Source organism: Streptopelia decaocto (genome assembly GCF_964273445.1).
Source record: "Streptopelia decaocto genome assembly, chromosome: 7".
Lineage (NCBI taxonomy): Eukaryota > Metazoa > Chordata > Aves > Columbiformes > Columbidae > Streptopelia > Streptopelia decaocto.
In genome coordinates this window covers 18761569-18780011 of record NC_138661.1, presented here as the reverse complement: position 1 = coordinate 18780011, position 18443 = coordinate 18761569, and the positions used below count along the sequence as shown (strand labels likewise).

The 18443-nt window shown below is 38.0% G+C and overlaps 1 protein-coding gene across 1 annotated transcript in view; it reads right to left on the bottom strand.

Moving 5' to 3' along the window:
- EFCAB11 (EF-hand calcium binding domain 11) overlaps nucleotides 1-18443 on the bottom strand; it is a gene marked incomplete at its 5' end in the record, with an annotated part of 113443 nt that overhangs the window by 35190 nt on the left and 59810 nt on the right. The window contains one exon of the mRNA XM_082058357.1: nucleotides 14905-15109. Coding sequence (XP_081914483.1) covers nucleotides 15010-15109 — 100 coding nt within the window. The 3' untranslated portion in view covers nucleotides 14905-15009. The remainder of the gene's footprint in view (nucleotides 1-14904; nucleotides 15110-18443) is intronic.

Sequence of the window (18443 nt, the reverse complement as noted above, 5' to 3'; positions counted from 1 at the left end):
GTGATGTTGTGGCAGAACATCAGTGCTTTTTTACTTGTTTTTGTACAGTTGGGTGAAATGTATGCAGTTTTCCATCAGTGACAGCGGCATTACTTGTTACAACTTTGGATGTTTTCCAGCAGAGGTGTTCAAGTTTATCCTTCCTAAGCAGCCGATAGGAAGTCAAGGGACTGCACACCTGTGACCAGGTACATTGACTACTGGCAGTGGGCAGAGGCTCCCAGGGATAGAGCAAGGACGAGGGACAGTTGCAGCAGCCTTCTGTCAATTAGGCTCAGGCTTCACCCCAAGGATGAGGACAAGAGCACATCTGGCTCCAGGCTGGAAATGCATAGCTAGCAGCCAGTGGAATTGTCAGGAAAAAAGACGAGGACACTCACCTGAGGTGATATTAACGGATTTCAAACAATGATGCAATGTTCAGCAGAACATTGAGCCAGATGTCAACAGTCCTTCTGAGTCCTACCCCATCATTAATTTTCACTGTGTCTCCTTGACAAGTCATTTAGCTTTCCTTTACAGTTCTGAATAGCAAATGCTCAGAAAGTGCTAAGTTTAATTATCATATCACATATACATATACATAAAAATCACTTTGCATTCTACTTACATGCAGTTATGTTCAAGGTGGAAAGCTGAATTGAGATCATATTAATTTCAGCCACAGCTTTCAGCTGCCCCAGTGCCAGGTATCCCCAGTAATCTACCTAAAGAAGGATGGCCAGGACATGGGGTGTTGTCCTGTGGAATCCTGCGGCTCTTGCCCCGTTGTTGTTTTCAGAAAGTTCACCTGAAATCCAGATGAGGGAGGTGTCTCTTGTTGCCCCAGCATTGCAGCAGAAATCCAGGTCCCAGCTTACTCAGCACCGATCGTTAGCACGTATATAAAGTGTTCCAATGAAAAAAAATGATATCTTAACTTCGTGTGATGCCACACATTTACAGAAATACCGAGTAGTCACTCATGGTGTCACCTTCTTTTTTTTTCTGTAAAAGCAAGTGAAATCAGCAAATCAGATTACCTCTAATTTATTTTTTTTTTTAATGCAAGGAACAGATAAAATAAGCAATTGTTTGGAATAGCTGAGGCGGGTCTGTGGCTGAATCCAGCAGCTCCCACCCCTTGCTCTGTCCTTAGCTGCTTCATGGACTATGGGAAGAGTTACCCTTCATGCCACTGGTGTTCCAGTGATTTGAACACTTCCTACCACCATCTACAGCAAAATAATGAATTATGGAAGACAGCATCTACATCCAACACGGTGCCAGGAAACAAAAATGCCCCAACAATCCCCAGAACTCAGTTTCGTATCAGAACAGACTTTACAACACTTCCACTGTAGCCCTTCTACATTTCTTCTGAACTTAAATCTCCTCACAAGCTGCTGAGGCACATGGGCTGGGGCTCCTGTGGGAGCTCCGTGGGGTGGCAGGGCAGGGCAGGGCCCTGCAGCTCAAGGTGGCTGGGCAGGCTGGGGGCACCAGGGGCAGCCCAGCCAGGGCCATGGGGCACTTCCCTGGGGGTGGGAATGGGCCGAGGCCAGGCCGAGACACGGGCCTGCAGCTGAGCCCAACTCTGGGACTCACGGCCGGGCAGGGCTGTGGCGAGCTGGTAACTGGCCCTGCTGTGGCACCACCCGGGGGCTGACACGGGGTCGTGGGCTGTGGGCAGCGTGGGGAGCCCTGGGGAAGCCAGAGGGGGCAGTCAGGCCTGTCAGTGTCCTCAGGGCTACGAGGCATATTCTACTATTCTTGTATTTTATGCTCTCATGCAGACAGATACACCACTGAAGAGCAAAAGCCCCTTTGCTTATCTGACAGCTTTCACTAATATTATGTCTGGCTTCTGCTTGAAAAAATACATTGCTGATATCCATATGGGCAATGTGATGCCCAACAGAGAACAAACGACAGGAGTACAAATACTCCATAGACACAGTCAGTGAAGTCTTCATTCAGGACACCTCATTATTCACTTAATTATTCATTTTGTTTATTTACAGTAGAGATATTACACATAATATGGTGTAAATCCCTAGCATCCTCAAACACCAGATGCTGGTTTTTCTCTCCAGTCCCAAAAGGAAAAACGAAAGCATCACTGTGAGAATTAACAAAAAAGTCCAATTAAATTCCTTGCCAGAATGTTAATTTCGTGAAGATAAAAGCAGCAAATTAATAATAAGCTTCTAGTCACCTCCCTTATCACTTTTGTGCACATTTGGAACAACAATAATCTGTGTTTAAAATGGACACTATCAGGTAGACAAGCAAATGTTAAAACTGATTTAAAAAACCCCAAATATCTAATGCTCCATCATTTTCTGGTCTAAAGTACAGGTCAAAGGGACGAACTGCTCAGGGCATTGCTCCTTTGAATGACATTACACACAAATGTTGGTATAAAGGCAAGGGAGATGAGAACTCTTCACACAGAATACAGAGGATGACAGCAGGGGCTGGAAGGATCTCAGAGTTCATTCTTTCATGTCCCTGCCCCATGGCAGAATGGACTAAACCTAAGCTTTTCTTGGCAGGTATATGTTCAGCCTGTTCTTAGAGCCCCCTTGTTAATGGGCATTTGACAAGTGCTCCAGGCAACAGATCCCTGCCAGTCACTCCCCAATCATTAAAGAGTTTTCACCGCTTTAAAGTAAATCTCACTTGCTGCAGTTTAATCACATTACTTTCTGTACTATCAATGGACACGAAGAAAAGGTTTGGGTTTTTTTTCCCGTATCTGCAAGTCTTTTGTGCATTTGAATAATGTTACCATGTCCTTGCTCACTTCTTCCTGGGATTTTTCCGGATTGCTCTGACACTGTTCCCTGTTTTGGGGAGACAGAGGCAATGTCATGCACATTCGTGTCAAAGGGAGTTTTGCCATGTACTGCAGTGGACCCTGGCCTGAGCCCCAGACACATTTGAACCCCGCTCTTCCCTGCGTTTCCTCTGTGCCAGGGAAGCCCTAGTACTTTGTGCTAAAAGGGGCTGAAGGCTTCACACTGCCACTCTATGCGCATATTAGATACTAAATTTTTCAAGCCCAAACCAATCAGGTATCTTGCAGCCAGATTTTCATTAAATTTAGAAAAACTATTATTAAATGCACATTTAAAAGGTTTTGACAAGGCATTGCTCTTTTTTTATATCAAGGTCCTACAAAACCATGCAGGCTTACATGAAACACACTTCCGTTTCATGTGTGGGACCACATCAACGCTTTCATTATCAATGAGCAACACATCTTAAGTTGCAACCAGATGGCACTTGAGCAATTATGCACATATATTATCTGGCGCAGGGAGGAGAAACATCAAACATAGCTTGCCAACATACCGTTGCCCATGTGATTTTTGTGATAATACCAGAGACTGTTTCACAGAGGTGAAATATTTAGGTTTTCTGTTGATTGATTCAGGAAGGGGCATTAACGGGTTTTGCAAAACATGCAAAAAATGCAGTATTTGCATAGCTGGAGATAAGTAAAATTGGTCAGAAAACAGTCGAGTAAGTATGTTATCTCAGCAGGAAGAAAGATGAACTATGCCCCCTGTTCTTAGAGGCAGAGACCCTTTTCGACATGTTTGTGGAGTACTTTGCCTATTGGGTTCCTGTGCAAGGATAGATACTGCTGCAGTAAATATTCCTGAAATAGTGATCAAGTGTATTTAAAGGAAAGAAAAGACTTTTTGCTGGATTACATACAGTTTGCAGCACGGTGGCTTTAAAAGTCATAAAAATACAATGTTTAAGATAACCCTGGTGCTATATTTCAGGTAAGTGAACATCACATACATTTTGCAATACACAGTAACAGTGCAACTGCAGAGTTAGATTAACTGCTATGCTCTCAGAAGTGGCTATAAAGTGGTAACATGGTGTTTCTTGTTTATTGGGCAGCAATGATTTTTGAATAAAATATAAGTTGTAAGTAAAAAGATGCTTTGCATAGTTGCAAATCTTCCTACAAAACTTCCAACAGAAGTTGACACATAACTATATTACTGTTTTCATGCACTATCATCAGAATTCAAGATTCTGCCAATAAAACAAAATCTTCACTGACACCTCTGATTCCATTGACTATAGATGGGATATTGAAAAATGTTCGGGGTATTTCTCCACTATGGCACCAAATACAGAGATCTCTACGGTTAGCAACAGATGAACTAGCTCAAATACTGGAAGCAGCTTAGCTTCAGCTATTTTCACTAACATAAACTAGCTCATGTGTATCTTTATGTCCCAAGTTAAGTCCTAAGTTATTCAGCAATGTTGTATGTAACTTCAGTGACATAGGCCACTAATTTTGGTAGACACTTTTGAAAATCCCACTTTTACCTTCACTGGTGCCTAAGTAGCCCTGCCAGTGTGGGACTTGCATTGGGTGAAATGGATTACAGAGCAGCAGACACAGTTAATATTGCTATTACAATAATAATTTTTTTTAAATTAAACTTAATTTAAATTTAAAATTTTAAAAATAATTACAGAATAAAAAGATATCAAACAAAAAAAGTTTGATGTTCCTATAACTGCTTTTGTATGAAAACCATGATTTCATTTGTTTGTGTATCTCCCTCAGTACTTTAAGTCCATTTCTAGTGTAATTTTCCAGGGTTTTCTCAGTTCTCCTGAGATACTCTGGTCAATCTGACATGACACTGACAGGCTTGGTCTAGGTTGTTTCTGGACCCTTTTCAGTTCTATTCTTCAAAAGAGTGTCCTTAGTAAGTTCCCATCAGCATTTCTGCTATACAATCAGCAGGACTGTTTAAAGACAGGAACATATTTAAACCTTCTCTGTGTATAACAACTTTATCAACAGAAGTCTAAGTTTTGTTTAAACTGGTGTAAACTAAATTAATGCTGTTGAAAAGTAAATAGAAAAGAAAGCAGAAAGGAATTTGAAGTCATTCGTGTTAAGAGTATGAAGATTCAGGCTACCTCTATAAAACACCAAAATACAATCTGTTTAACATTTGTCTTGGCTTAGGATTCTCCTTCAGAAGAATTTTTAGGTAGACTTCCCAGGAATAGAGGCTCAGGGCGTCCTTGCACTAATTGAGATTTTATCTCCTGGAAATCTCTACTTTTTAATGTAATAACAGCATGTCACGTCCATAACAATTGTGCAACAGAAAGCGTGAAGAAAACCTCTAAAGTCAGAGATGGAAGATAGGTACTTCAATTATTGGGAAGATGTACTATCTCATGGAATCTGAGATACTCTGTACAAGCTCTCAGAGATGCTCACAACTTTAAACACATACAAAGTTACATAAAAATAACCATGCCTGTGATCTTCATTTGTTCGTTTTATACCATTTTAGCAATATAAATGAATGTTCAAAAGAGTATAAACTACATTTATGCTCATTCTAACATCACTTCACAGTGTGAGAATGGCATAAAGAGGCTTACATATAAATAAGAATTACAGATAACACATGAGATAATACAATACCCAGTCAATAAGAAATCACAGGATGGTACTATACGTATGTCAATCAACACATTTTTTAAAAAATCAGATCTTGTTAAATAAACTTGATATGATTTTCCTGTGAAATTACAAGGCTGGTGTATTAATATTCTGATATGACAGCCCCTGTGAGGCATTTGACTCAGTACTAAACAATATTTGGACTTTGAAATTATTGTATAAAAGGAACACAGCATACACTAAAGGGATTCAAGTATCCAAAAAATACCCTTATTTATAAGATTATGGAGAAACTGTTCTGAATTGTTTTCTAGATACTCATTTTGTGATCTTTAATAATGATGGTATTAGTTTGTAGATTAATGAAGACTTGCAAATAATTAAGTGGACAGCTCATTTTTTTACCACATTTAAACACTTGATGAAATACACAAACCACATCGGGCATATCTTTGTGAAATACAGGGATATGTCATCAAGACAAAATAATCTTTTTCTTTTCAGCCCAAATAGATAGAGGTTTTGAAATAAAATATAACTAAAAGATTTTCCACTTCTGTGTGCAAGTCCATCTTTGGATCTTTCCATCTTTGATACCAAGGTCTCTGTTAAGAGCTATAGCTTTGCTGACAGCATGATAAAAGTCATTTAAAACAAAGTAGGTTTAAGGGAGAGCAAAGCTGCCAATGAAGAACTTCCTCTGTTGCCAGAAGGCTGTGGAACACTATTAATTAGCAGTTAAAATCTGATCTTATTTGTATGCTTCCTAGAAAAAAGGAGCATGCTGTAAAAGAACAGTGAATGACATATCTACATAAAGGATCATAAATATACTCTGAAAGCCTTTGACTGTTTACATTTTCTTATGACAAAGTATGGGGTTTTTTTGCACGATGACTGGAAGGGGCCAAGCCACTTCAAGTTCAGCTTAGCCTGTGTTTAGCAGTTCTTGTAAATGTTTGTGGTTTTAGGCTTTATTTTGTTTTGTTTTTTCTTCATAAGTCTTTAAAACTAGCAGTGTGCCCTCCAACTTTCTTAATCTGGTGACTATGGATGCTGGGGCAGTATGAAAGGACTGAGCTGCAGGTATAATCCAGGCTTGTGGACCCTTCCTCAACAGCGTTTCCCATGGGCACAGTTGGAGACAGGCTATCGAACTAGATGGACCATGGACCTAACCCCGCAGGGCATTTCTATAAGTTCTTCTGATTTCAATAGTACAAAGGTGCCTGAACTTCTTTGTGTCCCTTGGCCTATGTACACCGTTTCTAAATTTTTTTTGTTCTATACTTCAGTTAGAGAACTGCAATAGAGAACAGAGAACTGCAATGATGAATCACTGCAATAGAGAACTGGTACAAATCAGAGAGCTACAAATATTTTCTTTATGATCCTACTGTTCTTTTTGCCATGACCAGCTCTCAACTAGAGATCCAACATGTTTTCTTACCCTTGACTTAGAGTCCTCAGTTCTAAATGTCTTATAATTAGCCTTTTCCTGATCTAAATTTTAATACATCATGCCAACTTGTAGATTGTGACAGTTTTCACAATTAGGAGCAAAATATTATAATCATAGCAACAATGAACACACAGTTTCTGACCAGTCTTTGTCAAAGGAACCTAATAAGTTTCAGTATTAAATGATTTTTTTATTAAATCTGGATGACTCATTTTTCTTAAGCTCCAGTAAATATAGGTGATTTGCTAAGTTTAGAAATCCACAGCTGTTCTCATGGATCACTGTGAACAGAGAAAATCTCTCTATGAAGTAGTCTCTCTCTTATCATAGCACACCCGGGTTGTGGCACCGCATAAAGATTTGAACCCTGCTTGTCTAGCAAGGCAGATGAAGCATGGCGGGCGCTGCAGAGGTTCTCAGCAGACGCTGGGGAGGATCGCTCCACCACTGGAAGCAGCACAGCTGGGTCGGCACGATGGAGCGCAGGACCCAAACCTTGCTTCTGGACAGCGTTTTGCATGACACTGCCCTGCGGTGCATAAATACACCAGTGGTCAAGTACCAGTCTGAGGATCTACCTCCTGTTCTCAGCGAACTGCAGGAGTGAGGCTGTCTGCGATATGTGTCTGATTTTTAAAATCCTTCTTTTTCTTATATATTTATATGAAGGGTCTAATTTTAAAAACCTAAAAATGCAGGGTGATTTCTACAGGATTTTCAAAGCTATGTGTGTACTTAGTGCATGAACTATTAGATTCCAGTAGAAGCCAGCACTTAGCTGCCTCAATCATTTTGCAGACTACAAGAGCTATCTTCCTATTCATTTAGGTTCTTAAATATCACAAATAATCTGAGTTATATTTTTTATTTCTTATTGATGATATATATATATATTTTAATGATAGTAAAGCTATATAATGTACAAACAAAGATAATGGCAAAACTAAAGAGAAATCTAACCACTTCCTAACATCATTTCTGAATTAACTGCACATCCATTTCACTACTGAATCTTCAAATTGTTATTATGAAAGCTATAGAACATAAAATGGGAAACATTATTGTGCTGCTATATAAACCTACAGTTATTTCCACAACTTCAGCAGTGAGTCTGATCGTCTCAAAAAAGACTGTAGTATGTCTGGAAAACAAACAAACAGAAAACAACAACAGAGAAAGGAGCAAGCGGGATTCGAGACAGAATCACTTCCACAGTACAGGACATAACAGAGGGGAGGTGTAAACGTCTGGCAGTTGGACACATCGAGCGTGCTGGGGAAACATCACTCTTCTGCACGCTGGCTGCCATGTGGTTACATCACTACTGCCAGCTGTCGGAGACCACACATTGGAAAAGGTGGGTCTTAGGTCTGTCCTGTACGATCGTTACAATTCTATGGCATTTAGCTTAAGTTTCAGGACTCTACTGTTTATCTTTTATTTGGTGAAATTCAGTCTCTGTCCAGATAGGACTTTTGGGATGCATCACCTGCGCTACTCTGCAATTGTCCCTGTAGGTTTGACTTCAAGGCAGTGTTAAAATCTCCAGTAAAACCTGTTCATTTCACAAAGCTAACTATGAAACAAATAAACAAACACAAAACACCAAAAAAACCCACAACAAACAAAAACACCCCAAAAACATTTAATTAAACATATTAATTCAGATCAAGTGCCTCTCAGGAAAAAAGAAAGCTAAAAACATGTTGCTAATATATTTGCTAGATTATCAGGCAGTGACCTATCTTTTAAACGGGGACTTGGAAAATCTAGGAGACTTAGGGTCCTTCTTCAGGGCTGCTCTCTTTAGGCACAGTGTATTAGTTCTGGAATAGGGCTCCCTCTTCCAAAACAATGCTGTCAAAAGTCAGAATTTCATGTTTTTCCTCTTTTGAGGCCTTTTGAGACAGTTAAATGTATTCATGCACTGCTTCCCCAACAGAGTGGGCAAGTAGAATTTCAAATGAGTTGTTATTTGTACTCCTTTATCACTAGAATTTCATATTACTAACTCTCAAGGTTGCCCTCAGCCAGGAATAGCAATGCTAACAAATATACGACACTTACAAAATTAGTACAATGTTTGACTAAGACATGATTCCATAGCATCTGTTACATCTCAATATGTCACTGAATATTTCACAATTATTTAACATCTACCACAGCTTTCTTCTCCAAGAAAGACTAAGTATTTCAAAGTTCTTTTTTCTCTGGCATAAATGTTCTGCAGCTACTAGGGTTTTCTCAGCAGACTTGTTTCAGGTCTTCTAATGCAGTAACTCATCCGAAGATGTACTATTGTAGGTGTCTTATTTTTCATAGCTAGTTTGTAAGCCATCTATACCTACATTCTTCAATATTTTCTTATATTTAGTAAAGTCAATGATAAAAGAAACTAAATTTTTGCCTTACATTTTAAATGTATTTAAATTAGAATGACTCTAAGAGACCTATATATCTAAATGCAAACTTTAGTATTATGATGCCATTGGTGCAGACTCACTAGATGGAATGTTCTCACCACGCATTTTGTTTAAAGTTGTCTGAATAGAAGCTATGCTACAGAACTGTTGTTTTCTTGTCCATGGGATCCTCCACCCTAGGAAACTCCTGTTGTCTGGCTCATGCAGAAGACAGCATGTCACTGCCCTGCGTCCTTACGGTCTCAAATTGAAAAGCAGGTTTGTTTCTGTTCCTGCTCATTTCTGGATGACACCATGATGCCAGCAGACAATCTCTGCCCTCACTCTATGTTTGATCAACATCCAAAGGTCCTAATGAAGGGACTAACAAAGGACTGGAGCTATAGTGTTACCAAGTCCAGTAATAAGACAGAGATCACAGCAGGCATAGGGAAATCACAGATCAGGCACCAGGAGCAGGAGCAGGAGCCCTCATGGATCACAGCCATCAAAGAAGGCCAGTCCCCAGCAATTTCCTTCTTATATATGGAGCATGATGTTCATGGTATGGAATACTTAATTGAACACACTGGATGTAAGTGTAGGTGCTGTCCCATTATGTTCTCTCCCAACACTATCTTGCATCTGCAGCTGAACAGCTGAAAAGTCCTTGGTTCCTTTGGCAACGGCCAAGATATCAGTGAGCTCTTAACATTCTCTTCATACCAAATCCCAAACACTGGAAACCTACCAGAAGAAAACATTAACTCTGTCTCAGAGTGCTCTCTCATTATTCTCAAACTATGTCCAAAATAAAAGGCGGTGCTAACTACTAAGAATAAAAAACTAACTGCATGAAAAATTACCTCAATTTCAGGTAACCCAAACAAATCCAAGAGAACATTGGGATGGCAGTGACACTGGCTTTTCTTTCAAATGAAAACCCAGACATGGAGAATGAGATGCCTTGCTGTTTTGACTGTTTTGCTCACAGTTGGCTGGACTGCTTGATATATGCTGGAGGACTTGGAAAACTTCATGGTGGTGCAAGCTAGTCACCATTCAGATTCATATCTTTGTTAGGTATTGCAGCATGTTTCATGCATGCCCAGAGTGGTCTTCTATTATAGTGTACTCCAACATGAACCTTGATGTGCATGTTCCATAATGACTCTGCAAACTGAACCAATACACAGAAAGTGAGGAAGATTGGGAGTTCACTTCAGAACCTGTGTTTTGGGCCAAAATGTGCAATTTATGGGGTCTTATAAAATCCATCACAAAATTTTTATTTCTTGCAAATAAGGGGCTCAGATATAGATTCTTAAAGAATTATGATTTAAAAACCCACTTGTTATTCTTGTTTCTTATGGACAACAGTGCAATGTATTTTCTCAAATCATTATTGGCAATCTCAAAAACTTACACAAACAGGTCTCAGTTTCTTTATATTTGAGCAGCCTTCCCAAAGAACAGTGTTAAGGAATCGAAGCAGTGATGCAGTTGTAATTCATACTAACTTTAAGGCTGCATTTCATTACCAGAGAAGTGCAAAGCTGATATGTTATAGTAAATGAGAGTCATGCCAAAGCTTTTCTTTGAACTGTGACATTTTGTGTGTCAGCTAGTTACTGGATTTGACTTGTTAGCCACCACCCACCCAGCTGATTAAAGATAGAAGACACAGTAACGCTGCCACAAACCTAATGTACTATCTTTACACTAGGTTTTATTTTAGGAAACTTATAAGAACATATTGCATATTCTATAATGTACTGCAATTATTATTATTATTACTGAATAAATTGATGAAATACTCGTAATTTGGTACACAAGGAAGAAAAAGTAAACAAAATATTTCATTGAGGAAAATCTCAATTTTGGGCTTAATCGTCTGAATTATTTTTCAGGCAAAGCTCTCCCTGATTTTGGTAAACTACACTGTGCAGGCTACCAGGAACGTCATGTTGCCCAAAGACTATTGTTTAACAACTGCTCACTCAATCGATAAAACAATAGAATCATAGAATGGTTTGGGTTGGAAGGGACTTCCAAAGATCACCTAGTTCCAACCCCCCTGCCATGGGCAGGGACACCTTCCACTAGACCAGGTTTCTCAAAGCCCCGTCCAGCCTGGCCTTGAGCCCTTCCAGTGATGGGGCATCCACAGTTTCTCTGGGCAGCCTGTGTGTCTCACCACGCACACTGCAAAACATTTTGTTCCTGATGTCCAATCTGAATCTACACTCATTCAGCTTAAAACCGTTGCCCCTTGCCCTGTCACTACAGGCCCTGGTGAAAAGTCTGAATCATCCAAATCCTTCAAAAGGAAATTACAGCTTTACTAGATTTCAACAGCTATAGTAAATTAAAGAAGCCTCAGGGGAAGAAAACAAATATACTTTTATTGTGTTTATGGTTATATAATTTATCCATTTGCTATAAAATGGCAGCAATAAGCTAAGTGTATAAAGGATCCATTTACAAATAATTTAAACAGATGATTCTTCACTTGAAAACTTGAGAAAAGTAAATATTCTCTTTATGGATATTATTAAGAAGGAAATCCTGCTTGTTAAGTAACTGAGGTGTCAGAAAGCAACAAAAGTCTACATAATAGGAAAGAAGCTGTGCTTATAAACTTGGAAAAATCAATATAGCATTATGGTAAGTAAATCCTGAAGATCCACCTCTGTGCTGTTCCATAGAGTACATGGATAATTGTTTGTTAAAGAGCTCTTTAGCTACCACAACTAATTTTTTCAGTGCTGGAGGTTCAGCCACAATTCAGTTGCCAGGGTTCTGCCAAAGATGGTAGCCATCAAACAAAATAAAACTTCTTATCTGGGCTCATATCAGTGATGTCCCTACAAGCTTGGAAATGTTGCAGATAAGAATGTAACCTGCTAATAAGTGCACAGTCCCATTCTATGTCACACTGGAGTTGACATGAGTTGTCAGGACTGCAGCTTGTAGGCTAAGGCCTTGCCAATCCTTTCATGGTGACCTTTCATGTCGAGTTGTTACATCAGCAACAGAAAACACACAAAAATGGAGAGGACATGCCTCTTTCATCCAATTGCTGGATAGCTATTGCTTTTATTGTTTCCCAAGCCATTGCTGAGAATAGGCCACCACCTAACCTGCCAATAAATGCCATTCCTAATTTTATTGATTTGTAGTGATAGCTGAAGTGCTCATGCAGTTTGCTGGCCAAAACCCAGATAAGCATTAACTAGTAATTAATTTTTATTCAACTATTCAGTAGGAGGAGTGTCACCAGGGCCTACTAAGTTCCACACAGATGTGGTCGTCTGCAGTTTCTTTCTATGAGTCCCCACAGGAGAAGAAATAAGAACACTTATGATCCTTTAATACAGTTCTGTTCTTTAAAAAAAAAATCAAAACATGATAAAATAATTTCATTGGCCTCTCATGGAGTTTATATTCTCAGTAATTCAAGTTCATAGCAACTTTTCAAGTCCTTGAGAAAATGAGAATTGAGAGCATATGGAAATAAAGGAGATAGAGAGCACTTTCCTCTCTGGAGTTCCTTGCCATATATACAAGACATATATATTCCTTAAATCGAAAAGCATACAATGACTTTTCTGTTGGTTATAATATTTAACAGAAGACTATACTTGTAAAATATAGCAGATATATTGTCAAATATTTAGACAACAAACCACAGCTGGGTTAGAAATATAAACAAGACACCATAGTCTTCTTAACTGCTAAATAAAATCTAGTACTAGAAATAAGAATTCCAGCAGTAGGACATTTCTAAGATCAACTGTTCCTTATGAACTAAGTAATAATTTTTTAAATAAGTAAAATAATAAATAATAATAAAATATTGTAATAAAATAACAGTGCATGGATTCAGTGTTTAGGAAGGGTACAGGGTCTGAGCACCATAAAAACTGCATTCTGCTGACCAAACAAATACAATGTAAGTAATATCACTGCAAACCATCATACTTTTTTTCATGAATGTGTCTAGACCTGTGGTGACTAAACCTGTGAGATAATAATTTAATCTCCTGTGTCTCAGAAGAGGCTGTGATGATATTGGTAATTAACTTACATGATGATGATTCTCAAATGAAAACATTAATCTATTGGGAAATGGCATTTCTAAGACAAAACCCCCAATCTACTGTCATGTTTTGCCATCACCTTTTAAAGGTAACACCAGTTTGCTCCCACTGAGTAGCACATAAGGCATGCTGTTTGAGCTACAGCTCATTTCACCCAACGGATGTCTGGTTCTTACATACAGAATCAGACATATCTGCTGATACATTCAGTATCTCCAACTTCCTCCCATTATTTATATACTAACTACCATGTAATCAAAGAAAAAGATTCCACTTTACATGTACCTAGTGAGATACATATATGTAATAAGAACAGAAAACGTAGACATCATATTATAAATACTTCCCCTGTAAATCGTACTCTGGAATGCTTCACTAAAATTTGGAAGAAATTGGAGACTCTCCTGACTTAAGAATAGAATTGATACTCTCTTGCTCTTACTGATCATTATTATTTGTTACTTATTTACAGTAGTATTAAGTATGTGCTAGAGTCTGTAAGCTCACTTGAGGAAGGGATTGCTTCTGGACAGTTTCAAAAGAAATATAAAATCCCAATAATTTAACAACTGGCTGGTAAACAGAAACGAAGCAATTGAATGGACCATAATGAAATCTCTTTTATCTATTACTATTAATATGAACACACAAAGGCAGTAGGAAGTAAATTATCACAGATAAAATAAATCGAATAAGAAAGATTTATCTAACTATAGCGCAGCTTGGATGGATGTATATATAGTTACAGCAGGCAAGAATATCTCCCATTTACTGGATAAGAAAGAAAGAAGGGAAGATAGCCATGTAGACAATGACAGATTCTACCTTTTACTTCCTTTCAGCTCTTGGAAAATTCTCTGCTCTTGCTAAAGTACATGTATCCAAATCCTTCCACAAAAGTCAGCTAAAAGTTTCAATACATATTATTTTCAGCCTGCCAGACTGAGGTAAATGATGTACACTTTAAAGATTTATTCTTATGTCCATTTAAAAAAATCATTAAAAATATAAAAAGCTAAGTATTTATGCTTACTTTACTTCCTTACCCGTACAGTTTTTGATAATTGTTCAGACTTAAATAATGAAGCTAGTAAAACAATAGAAGTATAATTTAAAATAATGTGCAATATATAAAAAAGAACAATATATGGAACTGAAATAATAAAAGAAACTCATTAAAATAACCCTGGCATTATCTGCCATAAATTTAATAAGTTTCTATATGTGTGAGACATTTTCGTCTGTCAACAAAGGGTGTTGAAAAAGTGAACAAATACATTTCTCGGTAACTGGAAATTATAGTTGCTCCTTTTTCATCTGTTAAGTCAAAAATAAAAGTACAGAGCTGCAGTTCCTAACTAGGGTGACTGGGAATCAATTGAGATTTCAAATATTTTAAGTATTCGACACACACATACACATGTAAATTAATATACCCAACTTGTCAACAGTAAAGCTTCAAAGGCCCTTCTTCAGAGCTACACTTACAGTCAAATTCCTTAAAACGCTGGCTGAAACAAATGAAGTTTCATTGATTTTTAAATATCTTGAGATCTGAAGTTTTCACTTTGTCTTTCCACCAGAGAATATTCTCTAGGCAAAGTACACTGGTGATACTTCATCTTGTCCATACTTCATTGCAGATTCAAACTCTTTGAAGCTGATGCACCCATCAGAAGCCTGATCGACTTCTCTGTAAGAGAAGAGAGATTTGGTATTTAAAACCCAAAAGACATTATGTAAAACAGACATTATACTTAGTTGTAGATATCCAACACCAATATTGTTTTTGAAGAGCTCAAGAGTCCTAACATTTGAATTTCATACAAAGAATTAATGAACTAAAAATGTTTTTTTGTGTAGTACCTCTCATAAGAGGATCTCAAAGCTTTTTAAAAGGAATATCATTGTGTATTCAACAGGAGGTAAAAGTTCATTACAATATGACCTGTGCATACTTAGCACTTTTAGCACAAATTCAGTGCTTACACCTCCTTTCTAAATCCCAAAATGCAGCCACCTGTGGCACAGATTCTTGAAACTCCATAACACAACATGCAGCTCAAGGCCTCTAAGTCTTAAGATACTGCAAACTTATGTTCAAAATTTCCCAGATTGCCCCATGACTTTCCACATGCTGCAAGCGGCATAATTTGAAACAAAGATCATGCTAACAGAAGACCTACTCCTTGTGGTTGCAGGTTTGCTGGCAGGACTTGTGACCCCATGGGGACCCAGGCTGGAGCAGTCTGTTCCTGAAGGACTGCACCCCATGGGAGGGACCCACACTGGAGCAGGGGAAGTGTGAGGAGTCCCTCCCCTGAGGAGGAAGGAGCGGCAGACACAACGTGTGATGAACTGACCACAACCCCCATTCCCCAGCTCCTTGCACTGCACGGGGGAGGAGGTAAAGAAATCATGAGTGAAATTGAGCCCAGGAAGAAGGGAGGGATTGGGGGAAGGTGTTTTAAGATTTGGTTTTATTTCTCATTACTCTATTCTGATTTAATTGTTAATAAATTAATTTCCCTGAGGTGAGTCTGTATTGCTCATGACACTAATTGTGAGTGATCTCTCCCTGTCCTTATCTCAACCCATGAGTCTTTCATTATATTTTCTCTCCCCTGTCTGGCTGAGGAGGGGACTGATAGAGCGGCTTTGGTGGGCACCTGCTGTTCAGCCAGAGTCAACCCACCACACTTTCTATAACACATATTGTAGTCAAAAAGAAGAATGCTAGGTTTGATTATTTTCTTACTGACTCATGCTGTGGTAGTAATCATTACGTATTTAAATGCATTGTATCCTACATGTCCCTATATTTATACTGGTTCTTTTCAGATGCACAGGAACCCCATATGAAAAAAGAATAGGTCTCCCATCCCAGATGATTGGTTCATATACCCAAACATGTTGTTTTGGGCAGAAGTCAGTATCTGGATGTGTAGGGAAGAAAAGGGTGAGTGTAGTGATACTTCCTTGGTTTACTTCCCTTGATATATTCGCTGTACACTCAGGAGCTTCCTAAACCTCACATGTATGTCTGAATGTAATTATTCATGATGTGTATTTATTGCATGTAATTGTCTGACAGCTTTTTGAACCCATGTGAAGCTCATGAACACCTGCTCTATGACTAAGTATGGCCTCTTATTTGTTTTGAACCTTTAAGTCATTTGATACTGCTTATGATACAAGTACCCTTCTCAGTGACTATATGTATCAAAGGGTGCATAAAAGGGATCTGTTTTTAAAGATCAACCATTAAAGCATATTTTTTTACAAAAAGCCTATTTTAATGACAGTAACTATTATTATAACTTTGCTATTTGCAAGTAAATTAGTTCATTCAAGGAAAATATACAGATTGAAATGCCTTTGAGAATGTATAATAATCAAATAGCAAAATAATATGATATACTCTCAGAATTTAATTCTGGAAGATCACCTCATTAATGTTTTAGAAGTTAGTGCTGACAGTCTGGCTAAACTGAAGTTGGTGGGAGTTTTGCCATTAATTTTCACGAGGCAAGGATTTTGCCCAAAATATCCGAGTTAAGGGCATAGATCACATATTTTTTTTTTTTATATTCACTATTTGTGCCTGTTTGGAAGCTGCTCTTGAAAAATGGGTCTCAACTTTATATGGTGTTCAACACCTGAAAGCCACTAAATGACTCTTTGAATTAAGAATCAGTTTCTGAACAACCTTTCAGCAGAGATTAGCAAGATATGTTGGGTGATAAATAAATGGCAAATAAACCAGTAAGTAGTTAGCTGTTGTAATCTGAAGAAACACTACATTTATTTAAATGTTATGGATTTTTGGAACCTTGCCAAAAGTAATCTGAAAGTGAGAATGGCCTTGAAGTGTTACATTTTCATTTTCATCTAGCTGAATAAAATGATATATTCATCCCTGTGATTATGAAAATACTATGTCACAGCATATTGATCTTTATTTCACAGGTCACTATTCATTTAACACTCTCAGTAAAATATATATAGATATTTCAAGGTACATAGTGCCTCGGGTAGATTGTCTGATCTTTCACTGAAAATTGAGTAATAATCAGCATCACAAGTTACTGACTGTGAGATATAAATTATTCTCTTATACAATTAGGTAATTGAAGACTCACAAAATCACCTAAGTGTATTTTCATAGGAAACTGGATTAGTCAAATGGTACTTTCCTTCTGACAGGAATATTTTAACTGTACATCTGAGTAGAGTAAATGAATAACCTAAAAGACTGATGTTTAATATAAGTTGCCTCTTGAATTTTCATGTTTATTAATTCACTGAAATAAGTACTTATCAGAAAAGTATCTACATGCAAATACAGCCTACCCTGTTATTTTATAAATAGCTGTATATATTAATCAGTCACTTAAGCTTTTTCCCAGCTAACCCCACAACAATTTACACATGGTCAGATCCTCTAGTTCCCAAGAGAAAAATATGAATATGGAATTTGGCAATAATATTTCTTCTTTTTGTATGGAAAAACTCTCATATAAGCACAGCCTCTTAAAGTAGGCATACAGTTTGAAATATATGGTATCTATCTGATTGATACTTTCTTTCTCATTAATCCATCATACCTACCCCAAACACGCAAAAATATAGATCAAAGGTTTTAATTCTACCCCATATTTCTCTAGATAACTCACTATCTGTTCTATGTGGTAAACCAGAGAATTAAGAAATAATTTCTCTTATTTTCACAAAGGAGTAGTGACTGCAGTGCAGAGCCAGCAGAGACTGCCACTGAGTCTGCTTTCAACTGGTTAGCTCAGTAGGACAAGCCACGAGAGTCGAATAAGAGCCAGGATAAATTAAACTCTGCTCAGATCTCTGATGCCATGGCCATACATCAGATACATGCAAGTGAAGAAGGTAGGTGGCTTAAAACTAGCTTAGATTTCTCCACTATGTAAACATCCTTAGAGATCATTAATTATACTACTAAAGACGGATGATACTCCGACTTTGAAAGAAATGAAGTTAACCCTTGGGAAGGA